Below are 18,271 nucleotides of genomic sequence, written 5' to 3'. Positions count from 1 at the left end.
ATGGAAAGATGATGCTTGCACAGTGACCTTTTGTGCCCAGTAAATATGGAACACCTCTTTCGCTTCTCGAGAACCATCGACGATCATCTGTCTGCACAAGTTTGCAGTGAATGACCTCAGGGCAAACAGGAACAAAAAAGGCAAACAGCCTCCATGAGTGATGATGTTTATCCATGAAAATGAAAATGCCGAGTGTGGGGTCCAGTAGCATGTTTCCAGATAAGCAAATTAGAATGACACAAATTCTGGAAAACTGTTGCCAGTGTTTCATGTCCAGATCCAGGCAACTGAGTATGCATAAGAAATGGTAGCAAGTCTGTTCCCGGGAACATGGAGGAGATAAAAAATTTTCTGGTTAACTGTGTTATGCCTGTATTTGGGTAACAAAAAGCAGAAATGAAGATCTGTTACCTTTCTCCAGATAATATATCAAGGTTACGTTATTGGCTAATTACATCTTACCCTTTAAATTAAAATGCTTGACATTTATGCTGCCAGAATATGACTAGATCTAGCTCACTTGGATAGCTTTCACTTGTTAGGCAATTCTTTAAGTAGGGGGTCTTTAGAGTGTTGGTGGAAGGAACACCAAGTTGATGATGCTGTGTAGTGTGACTGTAGCGCATCACTACGAAAAAAGCTCAATTTGTCTACACAAGTTTATGTTGTCAACATTTGTTTGCATTTGTGTCTAGCACTGCCCTTCATAAAGTTGCCACAGTGCCCACAGGCCATTTTCAGCCAAGTTTACCATACCAGCGTTCAACAATGTTCATTTTCTATTCTTTAAGAGGTTGCTTTACAGTACTAATGAACAATATTTATAACAAGGAGGGCTGGTGTGCCTCATTATTGCTGTTCAACTGTTATTAAGCGCAACCTGTACTCAAATGCTCTGTTTGGGTTAATTTTGTGTAACTCCTGCCCTAGCAAATGGGACATGACTGTATTCGGACAAATGCATGCTGTGGTGATAGTACCATTCCAATTTCATTTTGCTATTGTTATCAACTTCAACTACAGCAACAACATTGCTATAGTTATCAATGTTGTGTTAATTATTCTGTTTCTATTACATCCTTACAGGTCTGCATGAGGAGTTGTTACCATGGCTTGGGCTATTCCTATATCTGAGTAAGTGTGACTTTAGTAATTGTTAACAGTGCTGTTCTGCTCTTATGTAACCCTCATGTATGCTGTTGGAAACAATGGGGTGTGGGACATGTAGCCAACACTGATGAAGCAGTCATCTACTGTATAATGTACAAAGTACAGTGAAGTTACAGCACAGTGAGTTTGTATCAGACTTGCAGAATAAGTTTTAAGTTTTAAGTTGGTAAAAGGGAGACATGCCAAGAGATTTTCTTAATTTGCATTTCTTTTTGTGGTTGCACATTTACAGCACCTATTGGGGAAGACCTGTGGTTCTTATGTTGTGTACGCAATGTTTTAGAACTGTGTACTGATTTGTTAGAGGCATACAAGATGGGGTACACTAAATGATAAGGTGAAAGATAAATGTTCAACCAGGGAGCCCCTGTATCCCATATGCAGGAATGGGCAGTAGCACGGTGGATCTTCTCTATAGCGAAGTTGGTCGGACTACTAAAATACTTCCCTGTATCAGTGGTTCATGGTTGGGGTTTCAGGACATGAGAGCACAAGTATACGTCACTACATCTATATTTTCACTATATGCAGGGTCACCTCATAGAGGTTCTACTGTACTCTTCAAGGCCCCTACTCCCTGAGTGTTACAAGGATATCATTACAGTTTAAAAGGATCCTTGTGCAGGTTTGTTCTGGAAATGTTAATTATATCCCTTTATGGTATGGCACTGTGTGTATACACTATGTAAGTAGGCCAGCTATGCGCGCAGCTCCCCAGCTTTCCCTATTGCTCGTGGAGTGATCTCATCGGCCCTTGTTGTGTTATGTATGTTAGACAAAGAAGACGAAGCGAGGAAGAGAAAATGCAGGTGTTGGGCATGGAGGAGCGTGTAATCGTTCTCTCCCACATCACATTTGCAACGATTGCAAAGCTCTGGTTGTTTCTCATCGATTACCTGGTACGGAAGCAGGTGCAGTTCAACTATACATACGTCTGCATCAGCTTACGCCAATACTACAGTTAATATTGTGATTGCACCGCCTCCTCAGTTCCCTGAAGTACCGCATACCACCTGTTCAATGGACACAGTGGATACAGGTTTTTTCAAACTGTGCATGGCTGCATGGCTGATGCAGTTCCACACGAATGCAAGAAAGCCATACTAGTTCACAACCTGGGAATAGAAGGGCAAAGACTGTTCGTGCTGCTATAAAAGGTTGCAGGAATGCTACAAATAACGGTGTTGGCAGACCAAACACGGAGTACACATGATGACGATGGGTCGGGAACCCAAACTGTAATGTAGGTAACTACAACTACAGCGAATATTTACGAAGCCACACTTGGTCTTCTTCAGGAGAAATTTGGTACTAAAGTGAACGTACTGGTGGCACGTCACCGCTTTTAGATGTCGGAAGCGAAAGCCTACAGAAACATACGTTGAATACGTTTCGGAACTACATCGTCTTAACGTGTGAATTTGGGTTGTGAGCTGACGAAGCTGTGAGGGGTCAATCCATTGAAGGAACGTCGTCTCATGGACTTTGAGAATGCCTACTAAGTGACGGTTTGAGGCTAACCTTGGACACAGTACTTTTCATTGCAAGACAATATCAGGAAGGGGCGAGGGCAGCCCGAGAGTTCATCCCTGTTGAGCACGAAGAACAAGTGATGCTTATTCGAGATCAAGGTTAGCAGAAGACTCAAAGACAACAAGCGCATAAGGAATGTAGGAGCACTGTCTAACGCAAGATGCTACCGGTGCAGATCTGCAGACCACATGGCTAATAGCAAGAATTGTCAAGCACTCGGACAGAAATGTTATACTTGTGGAAAAACCGGGCACTTCAAGTCCGAACAAGAACTTATGTAATGTAACCCAGAAGATGTGGGTTCGAGACCTACAGCTGGCTAACCTTTTCAGTGACTTTCATCTTTCATCGTTCAACTTCAAGTCCGTCTGTAGAAACAACTCCTTAAGGATACTGGAAATCGACAGTCAGGAAGTAGAAAGTGTATGCAAGCGGACACTTTCAGTCGTCAGTCGAAAGGAATTTTTCACCGAAGTTTCAGTAGAACAGGAGACAGTTAGAGGGAGACTCCGGGACAATCCAAAACTACAGTGAAACCTGCGCACAACGATATACCCCGTAGAACGATCGTTTCTCCTTTTACCGTCCAAATATACATTGTCTCTGTGGAGAACAGACCCGCACATAACGATAAAGCTTGCCGTTCTGAGTGCTCGTACAGCGAAATATGACGGCCTCACACTCGCGTACCAACTTTGGCAGCGTGCTGTCCATCATTGCACCTTGCTGCGAATTGTAGGAGACTGCAGGAGCGGAATGTCAGGAGGATGTACGATGTACCCTCGCACCTTTTCGGTACTGAAGTCCCGCACAGGAATTCAAGGTTCCCTTCTGAGACGGTCAGTCGTACTCTGGTGACCTGCTGTTCCCAAAAGTTCTGCTCCCGCTTCCTGCTTTGAAGCATTATTGATACCTCTGTCAACGATGGCATCCCAGCCGAAGAAACGGAAAGTGATAGACTTGGATGTTAAGTTAACGATCATCGAGTATCATCACCACGGAATAAGGGTGACATCCATCGTGCGAAAGTACGGCCTACCTCAGTCGACAGCACAGGCACGAAACGCGAAATGATCAGATAGCGTGCGTACGGAAAAGTTGAAGACGCATGCGTAAGCGCACTTCATGCTGTCAACGTTCTCAAGAACTTTGTCGTGGAGCGTGTGGTGCCTGCTCATTACATCGCACACCTTGGTGCAGCTGAACGTGACGTTGTGCGTATCCACAACTGCAACCAAAAGCAAACGAGCTATTTTCAATAGAATATTGGTATTTCCACCCTCTTTCCTAGCATCCATCGTTAGCGTCGCTCAAGGGATAACGCACAGTGTGCGACTTTCATAAGATGGCACTGACCTAGGTCAGCGCTCTTGTAGCGATATCCCTCGCATGACGATTAAATGAGCGATAACCACCGACGTCGTTATATGCGGGTTTCACTGTATTATAGTGGCTGTGTAAATAAGTTCGATACATTCTTCCGAAATGAGAAATAAAGCTGGTTTGGCAGTCGGGGACTCATTAGGTGCCAAAAGAGCTAGGAAGCTCAAAACGAAACCGAAAATTCTGAAGGTTCCCTCTCCTACCTTTTGTACTATGCGTGACATCACCGGTAGTCTCGTGTGGGCCACCGACTGTTTTTCGGACATGCGCTTTGTTACTTCTTCGTGCCACATGGATGACCAGTCATCTGCTTCCTCGATTTCATTCTAAAATATTCGCCAGCGGTAAAAGCAAAACCTACAGAAAGCATCGCACGAGGAATACTTACTAACTCGAGGAACAACATTACTGGGCTTGGACCCCATTGAAAAATTGAAACTTCACCTAGATGGAGAAGCATTAACGTGCTTTGTGGTATCTGCATGTGGAAGCTCGTTGACAAAGAACCTCGAGGAGGAATTTAGTGGTTTTTTTTTAGAAGATCCTTTTAGCAAAAGGATACAAGCATACAGGATACGCACGATAAGAGCACGCCCAGACGTTAAACCCGTTACAGCGAAGTTGCGAAGGTCACCTTGACGGTACGTCAACAAGTATACAATGAACTACGTACAACGTCTCCAGGAAAAAGGCATGATAGAACCAGTGGCTGCGTGAGAATGGATTTCGCCGATAGCGGTCATACGAAAGCCAAATGGAGTACAGTCAAACTCCTTTATAGCGAACACCTTTTTAACAAAAATACCACTACAGCAAATTTTTTTGCGGTCCCGCTGGAGCCCTATAGGTCCAATAATGGACATCCTTTTTAACGAATTTACCTTTACTGCAAATTTTTCTTGCTGTCCCCCGAGTTTTGTTGTAAAGGAGTTTGACCGTATAAGGCTGCGTACATTTCTGTGAAGCTAAGAGAACCGTTGTTACGGATGTGTTTCTGCTCCCACACATTTGTGGAGCTACTGAACCCGCTGCCCAGAGCAGCACTGTTTTCAAAGCTGGACTTGGCTTTGGCATATCACCAACTTGAGCTGGATGAGCAAAGTGGACAACTCACTACATTCGTGACACACGAAGCACTGTAACGCTTTAAGCGAGTGTGCTTTGGACTGTCGTCCACTCCGGCCGCTTTCCAACGCATGATGACACAGATTTTACATGGGGCGTAATGACATCGACGACATAATCATTTACGGAAGAGATGAAGAAGAATACGAAAGGAACCTCCATGAAGAGCTGCGACACATTGCGAACTCTGGAGTGAGATTGAATAAGAAATGAATTTTTTCACAAAAGGAAATCACATTCCTGGAGCATAAGGTCAGCTGTCGTGGCATTACACCACACGAAAACGAAGTACAGTCTCTATTGGATGCTCCTGCACCTTCCGCCATGGCCACCCTATGTCTGTTTCTTGGCATGGTAGGGTACTACTCAAGATTCATACCGCGTTATGTGGATGTTGCAAAGTCACTTTGAAAGATGCTTAGAAAAGGAGAACGGTTTCTTTGGGATTGCAAGGCAGATAATGGTTTTCGTGAAGTTAAAACTCTGCTTGCTGCAGATAACGTTCTATATTCCTTTGATCCTACCTTGGACATGGTAGTTACAACAGATGCTTCACCCATTGGACTGTGTGCACGTTGCAGCAGAACAAAGAAGGTACACTACAGACAGTTGCATTCGCATTTAGAACTCTGGCTCCACATGAAAAGAAGTACTCTGCTGGTGAGCTAGAGGCTTTAGCCTGTTTATGAGCTTGTGAGCAATGGCATGTATACTTATGGGGAAGACACTTCACCTTACGCACTGATCATCAAGCCCTGGTGACACTACTCTCATCGCAAGGATCTGTTCGCCAACCGCTATGCATAGCACGATGGAAAGCAAGATTGCTAGCGTACGACTTCAGAGTTCTTTATTACAAAGGGACTGAAAATGTGGTTGCGGACTCGTTATCCCGCCTACCGATAAGCGACGAGACTGCAGTGGAGTTAGAGGAATAAATCGTTTCCCTCATGACAGCATGCATCAGTAAAGAACTAGTTCAGCAAAGGGTATCGGAGGACCCAAAGCTGCAGAGGATAGTAATGTACGTGAAAGAAGGTTGGCCGCCTAAGAAGTTTTTACAAACAGATGGCTTGCCACATTTCCAAGTTAAGAACAACTCTCCTGCATGCAAGAGATATTGATGTGTGAACAACGAATAATTATACCAACCGTCTTCACCGAAACAATAGTTCATAATACGAGTCACACCCCCGACACAGTAAAAATGAAACAGAGTTCGGGAAATATCCTGGTGTCCTGCAATGGATACTCAAGTGGAACATGCAATTCGAAGTTGCAGGATATGTCAAATAGCTGACAAGAGTGCAAAGCCACGATCTCCACCATTTCAGCCGGCACCGTTCCCAAGCATGCTGTGGGAGAAACTTGCTATAGATATCACTGGACCATTCGAGAAAGCGCCCGCAGATTGTCGTTTCACTGTGACATTGGTGGACTACTACGGTAAATGGCCAAAAGTATGTTTCTGTGCTTCAGTCACATCACCTACTGTTATTACTTTTCTACAGCAAGTATTCAGTAGAAAACGATACCACTTGGAAAATGGTGTCTGGTAACTGGCCACAGTTCAAATCAAGCATCTTCGAAAGCTTCTTGCAAGAAAGAGGTATCAAGCACTGTTGCTCCTCTCCATACTACCCACAAGGAAATGGCTTAGTGGAACGCTTTAACCGCACTTTTAAACAGTATGTGCAGTTGGCTACTCTAGAACGAAAACCATTATGCACGGCTGTTACAGGGAATATTCAGGACAATTTCGTGTGGCACCACTGGTCAATCTCCAGCAAGACTCCTGCATGGATGACAGCCGCGTACTGGAATGGACATCATTGCCAGGATCCCGCTCAGGAGCTTTTACGGCGACATGTCCCACAGAGGCAACAATATTCGAGTTAGTGGCAGGAGTTCGAAGCGCCGGCTACAGAAGCAAGCCAGCAAGAACAAACAGTATCCAACTCTAGGCAACAGCCACCAGCTCAGCCAGAACCACAGCTGGGTCGATCCATGAGGAAGAGGGTCCCACCGACTTGCCTTCAATGTTAGGCTCATTTCTTTTGGTTTTCTTTTTAGGGGGTCATATGTTGTGTTATGTATGTCAGAAAAGGAGGACGAAGCCAGGAAGAGAAAAAGCAGGTGTTGAGCACGGATTCACGTGTAATCGTTCTCTGCTGCATCACAGTCCTTCTCCTGGTGACGTGCACGTGTTCTTTCTGTGGAGCCATGCTGATCTACGAATATCCCCTTATTGCTGCCTTGTGAGTGGACAGAAACTTGATCACATGCTTTCTCCAAAGTTTACCCTCCTGCACACGTTTACCCTCTCCCCGCACAGAGACAAACTGTCGTAGCAGATTGGCCAAACTTCTAGTTGTATGCGTGATAGAATTAGGGAACAAACGCAGAGAGAACTGTAGGAATTGGGGGTGGGGGGGGTTCACACCTGTCAGGGCGCAACTGCTGCCAACCCTTGTGGTCAAAGACTACTATCATGTGCTGAATGAATGCATCAGCAACCTGTTGGTCTTCTTTTCAGGAGAGCCACTGTGCTTTATCGGTGCAGCTGTATGAGCTGACCCAAATTCAACCTTTATGTTGTTTCATGTTTTTCTCTGTTCCTCAAGCTTAAGGCCTTTCCTGTTGTGTGGATGTAGATAAGGAACAGAAACGGTATAATACCGATGTTGGAAATGTGTTGAAACCCCAACCATGACCAGACTAATATGGTGAGGTTTTTGTTTTTGTGTTTTATGGTGAAGCAGTTCGTCTAACCTCACTACAAGGAGGTTCTACTGCAATGACTATTGGTGTTGCTTTATTTTTTCAATTATTTTTTTATTTTGCTGGTGAACCTATTCTTTATTATATATACCATGAACACCATGCGGCAGCATGGACACCGCAGCTTGAAAGCCACACGTGTGAAAAGAGATGTACGCAACAGACTCCATGATACAGCATAAGGACGTGTGCCTACGGCTTTTTCGCTTCACAGTATGTTCCTTCTTCGCTAGACTTTGATGCGTTACGCATGACGAAGAACGTTGTTAATCTGTTGATTGTGTGATGTGTTCCCATCTTTTTTCCCATCTCTTTGTACACCATTTCCATGGTTGTAGCAATGTCTATGGAATAGAGCATCTTACACTGTTGTGGAAATGTTCCAAGAAGTGGTACAGCTCCGTAGTGTTTGGTATAACCGGCGGCGCAGCGTGATACCTATCACCCGGGTGTGGGGCACCCGAAGGCGAGAGAGCTCCCGGTAGTGTGGGCGCGAACATTTTTTTCCCTCTTTCACCATAAATATGTTATTTGTTTTAGAGTAAAGAAGTGTTGGTCTCGACTCCAAAGGGGACGGACGTCGTTGCCTTTTTCTAATGTTAGCAATGCATTGCAATTGGGTTTTGTACAGAGTACCATACGTCATGTGTTTTCCCATTTCGACGAGTGTTTTGTAGATTCACAACAACACTTTCGCAAGCCTTGCATGATTTCACCTCAGCGTCGAGATCTTTATGCATGTTTGGCAACCACGCTACACTGTGGGATAATACCTTCATTTTGTTAGCTCTCAGCTTACAAGCACTCCAGTGGCACTTCCACAAGCATTTCTCGCACACATTTGCAGTGTAAAAGTGGTTCAAATATTGTGTCACCAGGTGATGTCATTACGGTCACAAGAGTTGACCGCGCTCCAATCTTGGCCGGTGCAGAGAGCTGGCGCTTTCCGCTTTTCTAAACGCTTGCCATTTCTCTAAACCACTCAGCAGGCTGTGGTGTAATGGTGTCAAACCGACCTGGCGTCTAGTTGCAGGCAACGCCACCGTTGTGCACGGTCACCATTTTCGAGGGACTGAAACCGGAGAGGAACCGAAAACCGTTTGGCACCCAAATTTTTTCAAGAATCGTACCAGAACGTAACCGAAATTCACCATCGGCAATAAACGAAACCTTAACCTGAACCGAAAAATGTAATTTCGGTTACTGGTTCATGTGAATCAGTTCAAGCGTGAACGCGAACAGCTTTGGATGCGATGTTTGTATCGCTTTACAATTCTGACTACTAGTGTTGTACATGCTTCGTTAGAGTCTACCTCTTCGTCATGTGTTTTTCCATTCAGAAGTTGTGTAGACAACATACCATCTTATGCACTTGGACCCATAATCGGATGACATACGCATCGTATGACATGTATTGCTTACATCCGTTATGGGTTATGAACTGTATTATTGTGAAGGTTTAAGATGCCAAGCGTTGCACATTGTTTGTTTCCACATCTGTTTGCTTAACCGCTGAACGCACGCGGTTTTTCTTGCCTTGTAGCTTGATACAGCACAAGCGAAATGAGTGTGCACGAGATAATAGAGACCGCAACAAATTATTTTATGGGGAACGTCTCGAACGGCCAAAGTGCGTCAAAGAAAGAGTTCACTCCTTCTTCCACATGGCAGATGGCACTGCACAACCCTTTCGGAGCACAGCAGATAAACATGTTAATTTTTACCCGTTAACACTTTGTAGCTTATTGTAGTTAACACTTTGTAGCTGGTTTACGGGCCTGGCTTTAAAAAAGGGTAGTGAATGAAATGCTTTCTGTGCTTCTTTAAGAGTCAACTTTTGGCTTCGTTGACATTATAGACATTGAGGAGCCTGTATCAGTTTCTATATAAACCAGTTTCTCACGAATAAGCACCACGCCTTAACACTGATGTCCCCTGTAGCGGGCTTCCTTGCACTGCCAATGGACGTCTCCTTTTGAAAGGTCCTGGGGTCTCATCTCTTGAGCCTGCCGATTACGTCGCAAGCGCGACAGAACACACCCGGTCCTACGAAGTGTCGTCTTCCTTGAGAGTGAGAACCCAAGGGGAAAAACAGTGTCGGCAAAATGCTGGGCCGACGTATGCTTGCGACCTAAAAGTCGTTGGGCCATGCTAGCAAAAAAAAAAAGGCTCGGCCAACCTTGGGGATTGACATTGGCCTTACTTTGCCCGACTTAATACTGCCAACCTTGGGCCAATGTAGCAGACTGACCTATAAGACATAGAGCCAACACAGGGCCAGTGTAGAACCATGTCCGGGCAGTAGCCAGTGAAGGCTGCATGTGACTGCGTTATCGCACAAATCACTGCAGTGATAGCATATCACAACAAAATTCAACATAGAATCCTCATGCCATGTGTCTGTTGTGAGGCATTTCGTTGATGATGCAAAGGGTTTATACAACAGACACTGTATGATCTCTTTGTTGCTAAATGTTAGGTCCTAGAGAAAGACGTCCAGGACATGTTGAAAAATAATATACTGCTGTTGCGTGCTGTCACTGAGCAGTTCCTGTTCTTGTTGTGAAAAAAGACGACAAAAAAAAGCCTTGCATTTTTGCATCAACTTCTGGGTGCAGAACAAGCTTACCTATTCATAGCATTCTTGGCAATCTCAAATAGATGACTCTGCTGCTTGGACGACATTTTTGTAGTTGCATCTACGTGTGTAGAGAACAACTCTTATCTTGACCAAGTTCTTCGCTGCATGAGCAGTGGCAGTCTCACACTGAGCTGCAAAAGTGGCAGTTTGGGCACCAGGATCTCGTATTTTCCAGTGGAGTTTGCCATGATGTGAAAAAAGCAACAATAGTCACAGCATGTCTATGGCCTGGCACTGTAAAATCAATACAAAGTTTTCTTGGATTACGCTCCTATATTTCCAACGGTTTGTCGAAAGACCTCGTGCAGAAAGCATGTCCACTGCGGCCTTTTGCACATTTTGAAGAAAATGTCATGCCTTTTAAAGAAAAGCACCATGTGCTGAACCTACAGTCACACAAGCGCCGTCGAGCTCCTCAAGAAATGGCGACCTTTGCTGTGATTCTATCTGGACAAGCCAACAGAACCACATACAGACACCAGTGGTACAGGCCTAGGAGCAGCGTTTATGCAACTCCGAATAATTTGAAACAACTGGTTTTGCTTGGTAGTCAGTTCTTTATCGAACCAGAAATGAACTGCAGAATCACCAAGAAAGCATGCTTTGCTAGCATCTCGGTGGTTGCAAAATTCAGATCCTACTTGTACAGGCTCCAGGAGACTTGCTTTTTGAACTTCGGAAATGCGATTTTGATGTAATCTGTCAGGCAGACCTCGTACTCCAAGATGCAGATGCACTGTCACAGTCTCCTCTACCATGTCTGATAGAAATGTTACGCTACCGTTTCCGATCTGTGTTTGTGGCAAGACAAATGCTTCCATCACAGTTTTGTTCATTGATAACCTCAATGCGGGTGCGAAACGACACCCTGCCGCTGCTTCCCAGGGTCTTCTCCTGACAATTGTGCACCTCATTTCACAGGTTCTGCGCTGGTCTGTTAGGCCCATTGCTATCGTCCTCTGAATGCAGTGCAAGGACTGTTGCATGTGTTAACCATCATAAGCGCTATGATGAAAGCGTAGGGCTTCCTTCATTAATGGCGGCAGACATCAGTGATTTTCGCATCATGTCATCATTTATTATGAAATACTGACTGACACGGAGCTGTATTTCTTTCCATCGTCTTCTCTGCACTTTTGCACACCTGCGACACTGTCCACCTGTCCATAGAGTTACACCTGTTAGAGTCCACACCTGTCCATAGAGTTACAACTTCATATCACATGTACTGGAACGGCCTGATTGAGAGGTTCGATGGCACACAAAGTGACATGCTGTCTCTGTACAGTGACACCACTCACTCCAACTAGAATCGCGTCTTACCATTCGCAACCTATGCCTACAATACACCGCCACGTGACCCTGCAGTGTTTGCCCTGTTCTCTCTTCATACGCCACGAGCGTGCGATACTATGCTGCCCTTCTGCCACCGATCATTGTTTCAAAGATTACATTTCAGGAGCGCAACCTGAGGCTGGGAGGGACCCCGCCAAGTTTTGCGGAATATACATACTCCTTTGTCAGGCGGCGAGGAGGGCCATTACCAGATCATTCACGCTTATCACATGTCTATCAGATCATTGCCATCTAAAGGCAGCTTGTCAGTTCCACGTCCAAAGTCACACAAAAAGTTTCAGTTATGAACCTATGCAGCTTGAGATGTAGTGGCAACATCTTGATTGTCGACTATAGTAACCATATACGTACTGTTTTGCAAAAGGTGTTGTATGGTGAGCAAAATGCAACTTAACGAATGTAAAGTGTGGGATAACAAGTTAACAAGCAGTTCTCTCACTTGATGATTGTACGGGCAGTGTATCTGTGCTGTTTATTGCATTTAAACGTGATGGAATTTGGGGAGCTTCTTGGTGCCATGATTCTACCAATGTTGCCAATGTAGCAACATCTTGTCCCTAGTAACTGGATGAGACTGGAGAGGCTTTCGTTGCACAATGCTACGCTTGCGACAGGTTGTGGCAAGGTCACCTGCTGCTATTCATGCAAGTCTGCAATATGATGCCACAAGTTTAAGAATTTGGTATCGTTTATTCTGAATTTCTTATAAACATTTATCCCTTAGCCGCTGCCCATCGAATTTATTGACTTCTATTTTTTGCAACCATCGGAGTATTATTCTGCTTTAAAAACGTGCTGAATTTCCAGCGTGTGCAAGCTTATTTTTCTTTTTATTCCCGTTTTCCTCATGACATATGACTGAACCACAAATTACACATTTTTTTCTCTTTTGTACAACACAAGATTTTTCAGCTGCAGCACTACTACCTAATGTTTACTATAAATTGACCTGTAAATTATGCTCTACACCGTTTTGAATGAACTATTGTATATTTTGCATGAGATTGGGAGGTTTATTGTGTTTCCTAATTCTTCTCTTCGTTCAATTTGCAGGCCAGAGATGATAGTCCCATTTCTGCTGAGTGACATTGAGGAAGTAGTGGAACAGTCACAGGACACTGCAGCAAATGCACACAACTCCGTGACCTCAGCACCAGATATGCCTGTACTTGCACACCTACTGGGACAAGGCCGCACAACACAGCTGGCATCAATTCAAGGCTGCCAACCCGCTGTGCAGAACATTGTGTCATCATCCTTCCCTAAAGTAACACAGGCTGTGAAACTGAATGCACTAGGCGGTGCTGGTGAATACAAGTTTGTAGTGGTCCCCGATGACCAAAACATTATCGCTTTGCAACCTCAAGGGCCACAGCAGTGGTATGTTTCAACAGGGTCAAGCTCTTCAAATCCAAGTACCGTCAATTTCGTTACTGCTCCACAGGGCTTGTACCAGGTAGCCCCGCAAAAAGAAAATACAAAACAGGTGAAGGTCCTCCAGGGCGTGGGCCCTCCCAGAAAAAACGTAGGGGGCGTTACTCTCCTCCAACCTAACTTGCAGAATCATGGCAGACTGCTGTCAAAGGGCGTCCCAGTCGTCATAGTTAACAGAGATGGAGATTCACCTGCTGCAGTAGTACAACAGTCAGGAGCTAATTACGAAGTATCCCACCCCTTACCATCACCTGCGGAAAGTAGTGGTCACGTCTCGCATCAGAGTCGAGCGTTGCCTTCCCCGGCGGACTCTCTCGTGACGCAACAAAACGACGATGCATCGATGCCAGTTATTACTAGTGTGATGAGCCTTTCTAACGTGGACTTCAACAGCATCGACGATAATGCGCGGATGGTTGTGAAAAACCGCCATGTCGTCACGACCGTGGACAATCTCAAACAGCCGGCAGCTTCATTGCAAAAGACTGTGCTGTTGAGAAAAGCTCCACACACCAGTGCAACTGGAAGCAGTCAAAGTCTCTTGATCTCGAATTCGACAAGCCAAGCTGGAAATACGGCCGATCGGTTGAACAACGCTCCTGAAGCTGGAAGCTCTGCCAAGGCTGTTCCAAGAATTATATCCAGACCAGGTGCAACCACTCAGCTTCAACCACCTACCAAACCTGTAAAATATATCTTGAAAAAAAGTGTCGCAAACGTCCCAAGAAGGCCTCTGCTCGGTTCCGTCTCGGGGCCCAAGGCCAGTGAAAGGTCAGTAACTGTAATAGGTAACAAAGTTGCTGTGACTAATACCAGCAAGGCTACTGGTAGTCCTGTTACTACTGTGCTGGCACCTCAGCGTGACAAGAGCAACGGAGTGGGAGTCTTTGAACTTGATGCAGTGAAAAAGGTTGGAAATACAATCATGGGGTCAACCATAACTTTTAAGCCTTCACTGGAGCAGAGCTCAGTGAAGGAGAGCGAGAATGAGAAGTCTATGATACAAAAGCTGCAGCAGGCAATCAGCTGTTTTGAAGAATCTGCACTAAAGTCAAACAGTACCTTCAACACGGAAGAGAGGAACATGCTGGAGACTGTGTTGAGCAATTTGAAGGGGAATGCGAGCCAAATGAAGGCAAAGAAGGAACCAACATTCGCAGCACCACAAAAAATTCCGGAAGGTACGTTGTCCAAGAGTCAACCAGACGAAAAACTGAACGCCAGCCAAAGTGCCACGCCAGGCAAAAAACCCATGCGAAGGATTGTGATAACATCGGATACTGTTCCATCTGTTGCTGCACATGTGGTTAAGGAAGGGATCGAGGCATTTTTGCTGAGGAACAACATCTCAAACGACTTCACGGAAGATGAAATTTTGAACCTGCACTGGGACGGCAAAGATATCAGTACTCTTTACCGTAGAGAAGAGCAGCAGGCAGCGTTCCCAAATGTTGTCACAGTAAATGACAACACAAGTGCAATGCAGCCAGCAACGGTTCGTTCTTCGCCAGATCAGTCCATGAAACTCGAGTTCAAGCCGCGCGTTATTCGAGTTATAAAAAAGAATGGTGAAGTTGTGGAGCGAACACTAGGAGATAATTGCCCCTCCTTGCCTGTTCTGACTAACCAGCACAGTACATCATCACCTGTACAGTCTAGTTCAAATTCACCTGCCACCCAAGCAGCACCAGTGTCTCAGGCTTTAAACAGCACACGACTTGTAAAGGTCCTGCCTCCTCCACCACAACCACCTCAACCAAGGGAGCCGGTATCTCAGTCGAAACAGACAGCTGTTGCAAAGCAACCCTTGCAAACATTGCTGAGTGACATGAGAGATAAGAGCAGCGAGGATAAACAACTGCGCTATGTAACAGCACTGTTTCCTGATGGACAGTTGCGCAAAATTGCCATATCTGGTATCCAGGTGAGAAAGGAACCTGCGAAGAAATCTGATTCTGGGAACACAAGGCAAGAACCTAAAATTAAGAGAGATAGGACACTTGATGAGCAAAAGACTGGATCTGTAGAGAACTCTTCCTCGGAATGTGACATCTCAAACATACTAGAGCCAGAAGTAGTGTTGGAAGAATCGAACACTGCTCTGAATTATAGCGCCAGTGAATTATCTCCGTCGTCGTCGTCGTCTTCGTCTTCGGAATCAGATTCTTCTTTCAACTGCAACTCTGAATCTGAAGAGAGTGATGAGGAGGACCTTGTTCAAGAATGGAGCCCAAGTCGCCGAGCTTCGGACAGACAGACAGCCCAGCCGCAGCAGTCTCCACAACAGAAGCGTAAGCGACGGCCACCAGACCCTTACCGGAAGCGCAGGAGATACGCTGCACGCAGGAGAGGCAAGAAGGTTAAAGTAGATGAGGGCACAGGCCCGGAGATAGAGCCCATTGCTGCGAGGCTTCGTTACGCGAATGCCAGAGCAACGGTTGTGGTAAACTGTACTAACTGCATAGCCAACCCGTGTATTGTTGTGATGGACCGTTTGGATGACGATGTTGTCAAAACCGGAAGGGTTAACCTGGAACTGTATAAGGAACCGGAGTTGTTTGCACTGAGTGCGACACCGAAGGTTACGCTGAACAGCAGCAGGGTGGTGGAAGCTGTCAAGCTTCAGCAAGTGAACACAAAGGGCGAGGAACCTGCTGGAAAAGCTCCAGTTGCGGAACCGACTGATCTGATGCAGATGTTGCTGGATAGCCGAAAACAGCTTGAGGAGCTTCGGAAGAAGTACCAGTGATAATTCTCGTGATGGGATGTTCTCGTGTTCAGTGGGAAACAGTGTACATATGTGATTCATTTTACATTGTTGTCCTTGTGTGTGGCATCAAGCTGCCCTGTACAAGCATGGAGAGATGTGCTGGTACAGGTTGCCTGCGTTCTACAGGCACTGCATTTCTAATACACTCATCCTCAACTGTACATTTTTGCTGTTTCATACACTGCATACTACAAGTTTTGAACTCTTGCTTGTACATACTTCAACCATGTTACCATGCTATTCCAGACACGTACCTCTCACCTGTTTAGTTAAAGACCAAGTATAGATTTTTTTCTTTTCACTTTATTGGTTCTTTTTTTTTGTTTTTGTTTTTTAATTACTATGCTGTGTGAACATGGAAACGATGTATGCCTGTTCCGTCGACTGTTTTGACTCATTCTGGCACGCATTTGGTCCCCAGAAAGAGCGCACTTGCAGTGGAAGGAGTACCCCCCAATACAGTGATGAACCAGGAATGGGGAGATAGAGCATAAGAAACAGCAAAGACTTCTAAAATCATTATAACCCCAGTTTTAGAATGTATCACCAACCTGCCCGGATTTTAACCTTGTTTCAGAGAAGACTTGACTGATCGCCGTCACCGTGTATAACGCGTGTTGTCGAGGTGATTGCTACATATTCCCAGCCAGCGATGATCCTATCCGATGGATGAGCACTTTGGAGAATTCCTGTGAACGACCGTGGAGAAATAGCACCACAGCAACTAGTCGACTGCATTTCGGAAAGGACGGCTAAGCACCCCCCTTTGCTATGTCACTGCTGGGTAATATTATATTTCTGTGAATGTTATTACCTCGAAGTGCTTGCTGTTGCAAAACGCACCTACCAGATATCTGAGTTGTCGATTTTCGGTTATTGCAACGTGGTTAGTGTGGCATAATGGGTGCGGTGTAGCATGGTCGTGTGCGGTTATTTGGGGGGGGGGGGGGTTGAATCCCCCAAAGCATCCCCACTCACTACACCCCTACCTCAGTATGGTACGCCTATCCCGAATTCTGGCCATAGCAGGCTCGTGCGACAAAAAAAATAAAAGAAAGAAAACGCATGTAGTGAAGTTTCAACTGACCCTCACATTAAACTTATGCATCATCATGAGTATCATTGGGTGTTTGACTATTATGGAAGTTCAGTAATGGCTTTGAACGTAATGGTTTTTTTCTACTCAAAGGTTTAATGGTAGAACAAGAGCTACTGGCTATACTAATAGGTTGCAGAAAAGATGTGACAAGAAAAAAATTAGGCCCAACCAAAAGGCAGGCTATAATGTGCAAAGATATGGAGCGCCTACTTTTTTATATTGTGTCATATCAAATTAAATTATTCAGCTGTCCTGTGTGACTGTTGCACAAGCAGTTTCATTTTTAAGGATTCCCTTGAGCTGTTTTGTCTTTGCCATCTCGTAGTATGATGGATGAGAAAGGGCATGTATTAGGATACGCAAGTCAGAAATGAGTGAAGTTATCTCTGTCTGTTATTAACATATAGAATGTAGAAGGTGTTTCCGAACCATGTTAAAAAATTGTAAATAAAATGCATGCTACAGAAGAATACACATGATTTTTCTGTAGCGTATGTGTGTTCTTTTTTACAATCCTGTGGGTGAGACTTTGCTCATTCGTGATCGGATGATTGATTCTCAGGGGAAACTGGGAGAACACAACGTTTTATAGTCGAGATGTGAACAGCATATTCGGCTGGTTAAGAACGTAGGTGATATTGCTGGGGACTCAAAAGAGCTCGGAATGTAATGTCTGTAAACTATATCCTCAGTTAGGCAGAATTCTTTGGGCTACCTTGGTAGCAAGCGTATACGAAGAGGGGAGTCAAGTCCTGTAGTTCACATAACCCTTGGTAGCAAACCGGGAAATTTCCAACAGAAAAGTGACATGAACGATGTCACTCTTCGTAGAGCTGCTTGCGTGTTGCGCTAGCCCTGAATTAGAGGCGGTCTCAGTTCGCTGAGACAGTAGGTCAAGCAGGCAGTCCGCAGGGGAGGATTGCTGAAGAGTGCGATGCTGTCGCAGATAAATCTTCGTTTGTGGAATGTACCCAAACAA

At 45.0% G+C, this 18,271-nt stretch overlaps 1 protein-coding gene across 4 annotated transcripts in view; it reads left to right on the top strand.

Moving 5' to 3' along the window:
- The window catches only part of LOC135400879 (ras guanine nucleotide exchange factor Y-like), a 33,480-nt gene extending 15,674 nt beyond the window's left edge, over positions 1-17,806 (top strand). For 3 of the 4 annotated variants that reach the window (XM_064632847.1, XM_064632846.1, XM_064632848.1), the window contains exons 3-4: positions 1,087-1,134; positions 13,043-17,806. In XM_064632847.1, coding sequence (XP_064488917.1) covers positions 1,109-1,134; positions 13,043-16,172 — 3,156 coding nt within the window. In that variant the 5' untranslated portion in view covers positions 1,087-1,108 and the 3' untranslated portion in view covers positions 16,173-17,806. Of the gene's footprint in view, positions 1-1,086; positions 1,135-1,701; positions 1,796-13,042 lie in introns of all 4 variants that reach the window. The other variant, XM_064632849.1, reaches the window with a different exon arrangement.
- Positions 17,807-18,271: the final 465 nt, after the last annotated feature.

The sequence above is a fragment of the Ornithodoros turicata genome, chromosome 7 (assembly GCF_037126465.1).
Source record: "Ornithodoros turicata isolate Travis chromosome 7, ASM3712646v1, whole genome shotgun sequence".
NCBI classification, from domain to species: Eukaryota; Metazoa; Arthropoda; class Arachnida; order Ixodida; family Argasidae; genus Ornithodoros; species Ornithodoros turicata.
This window is presented reverse-complemented; position numbering and strand designations above follow the sequence as displayed.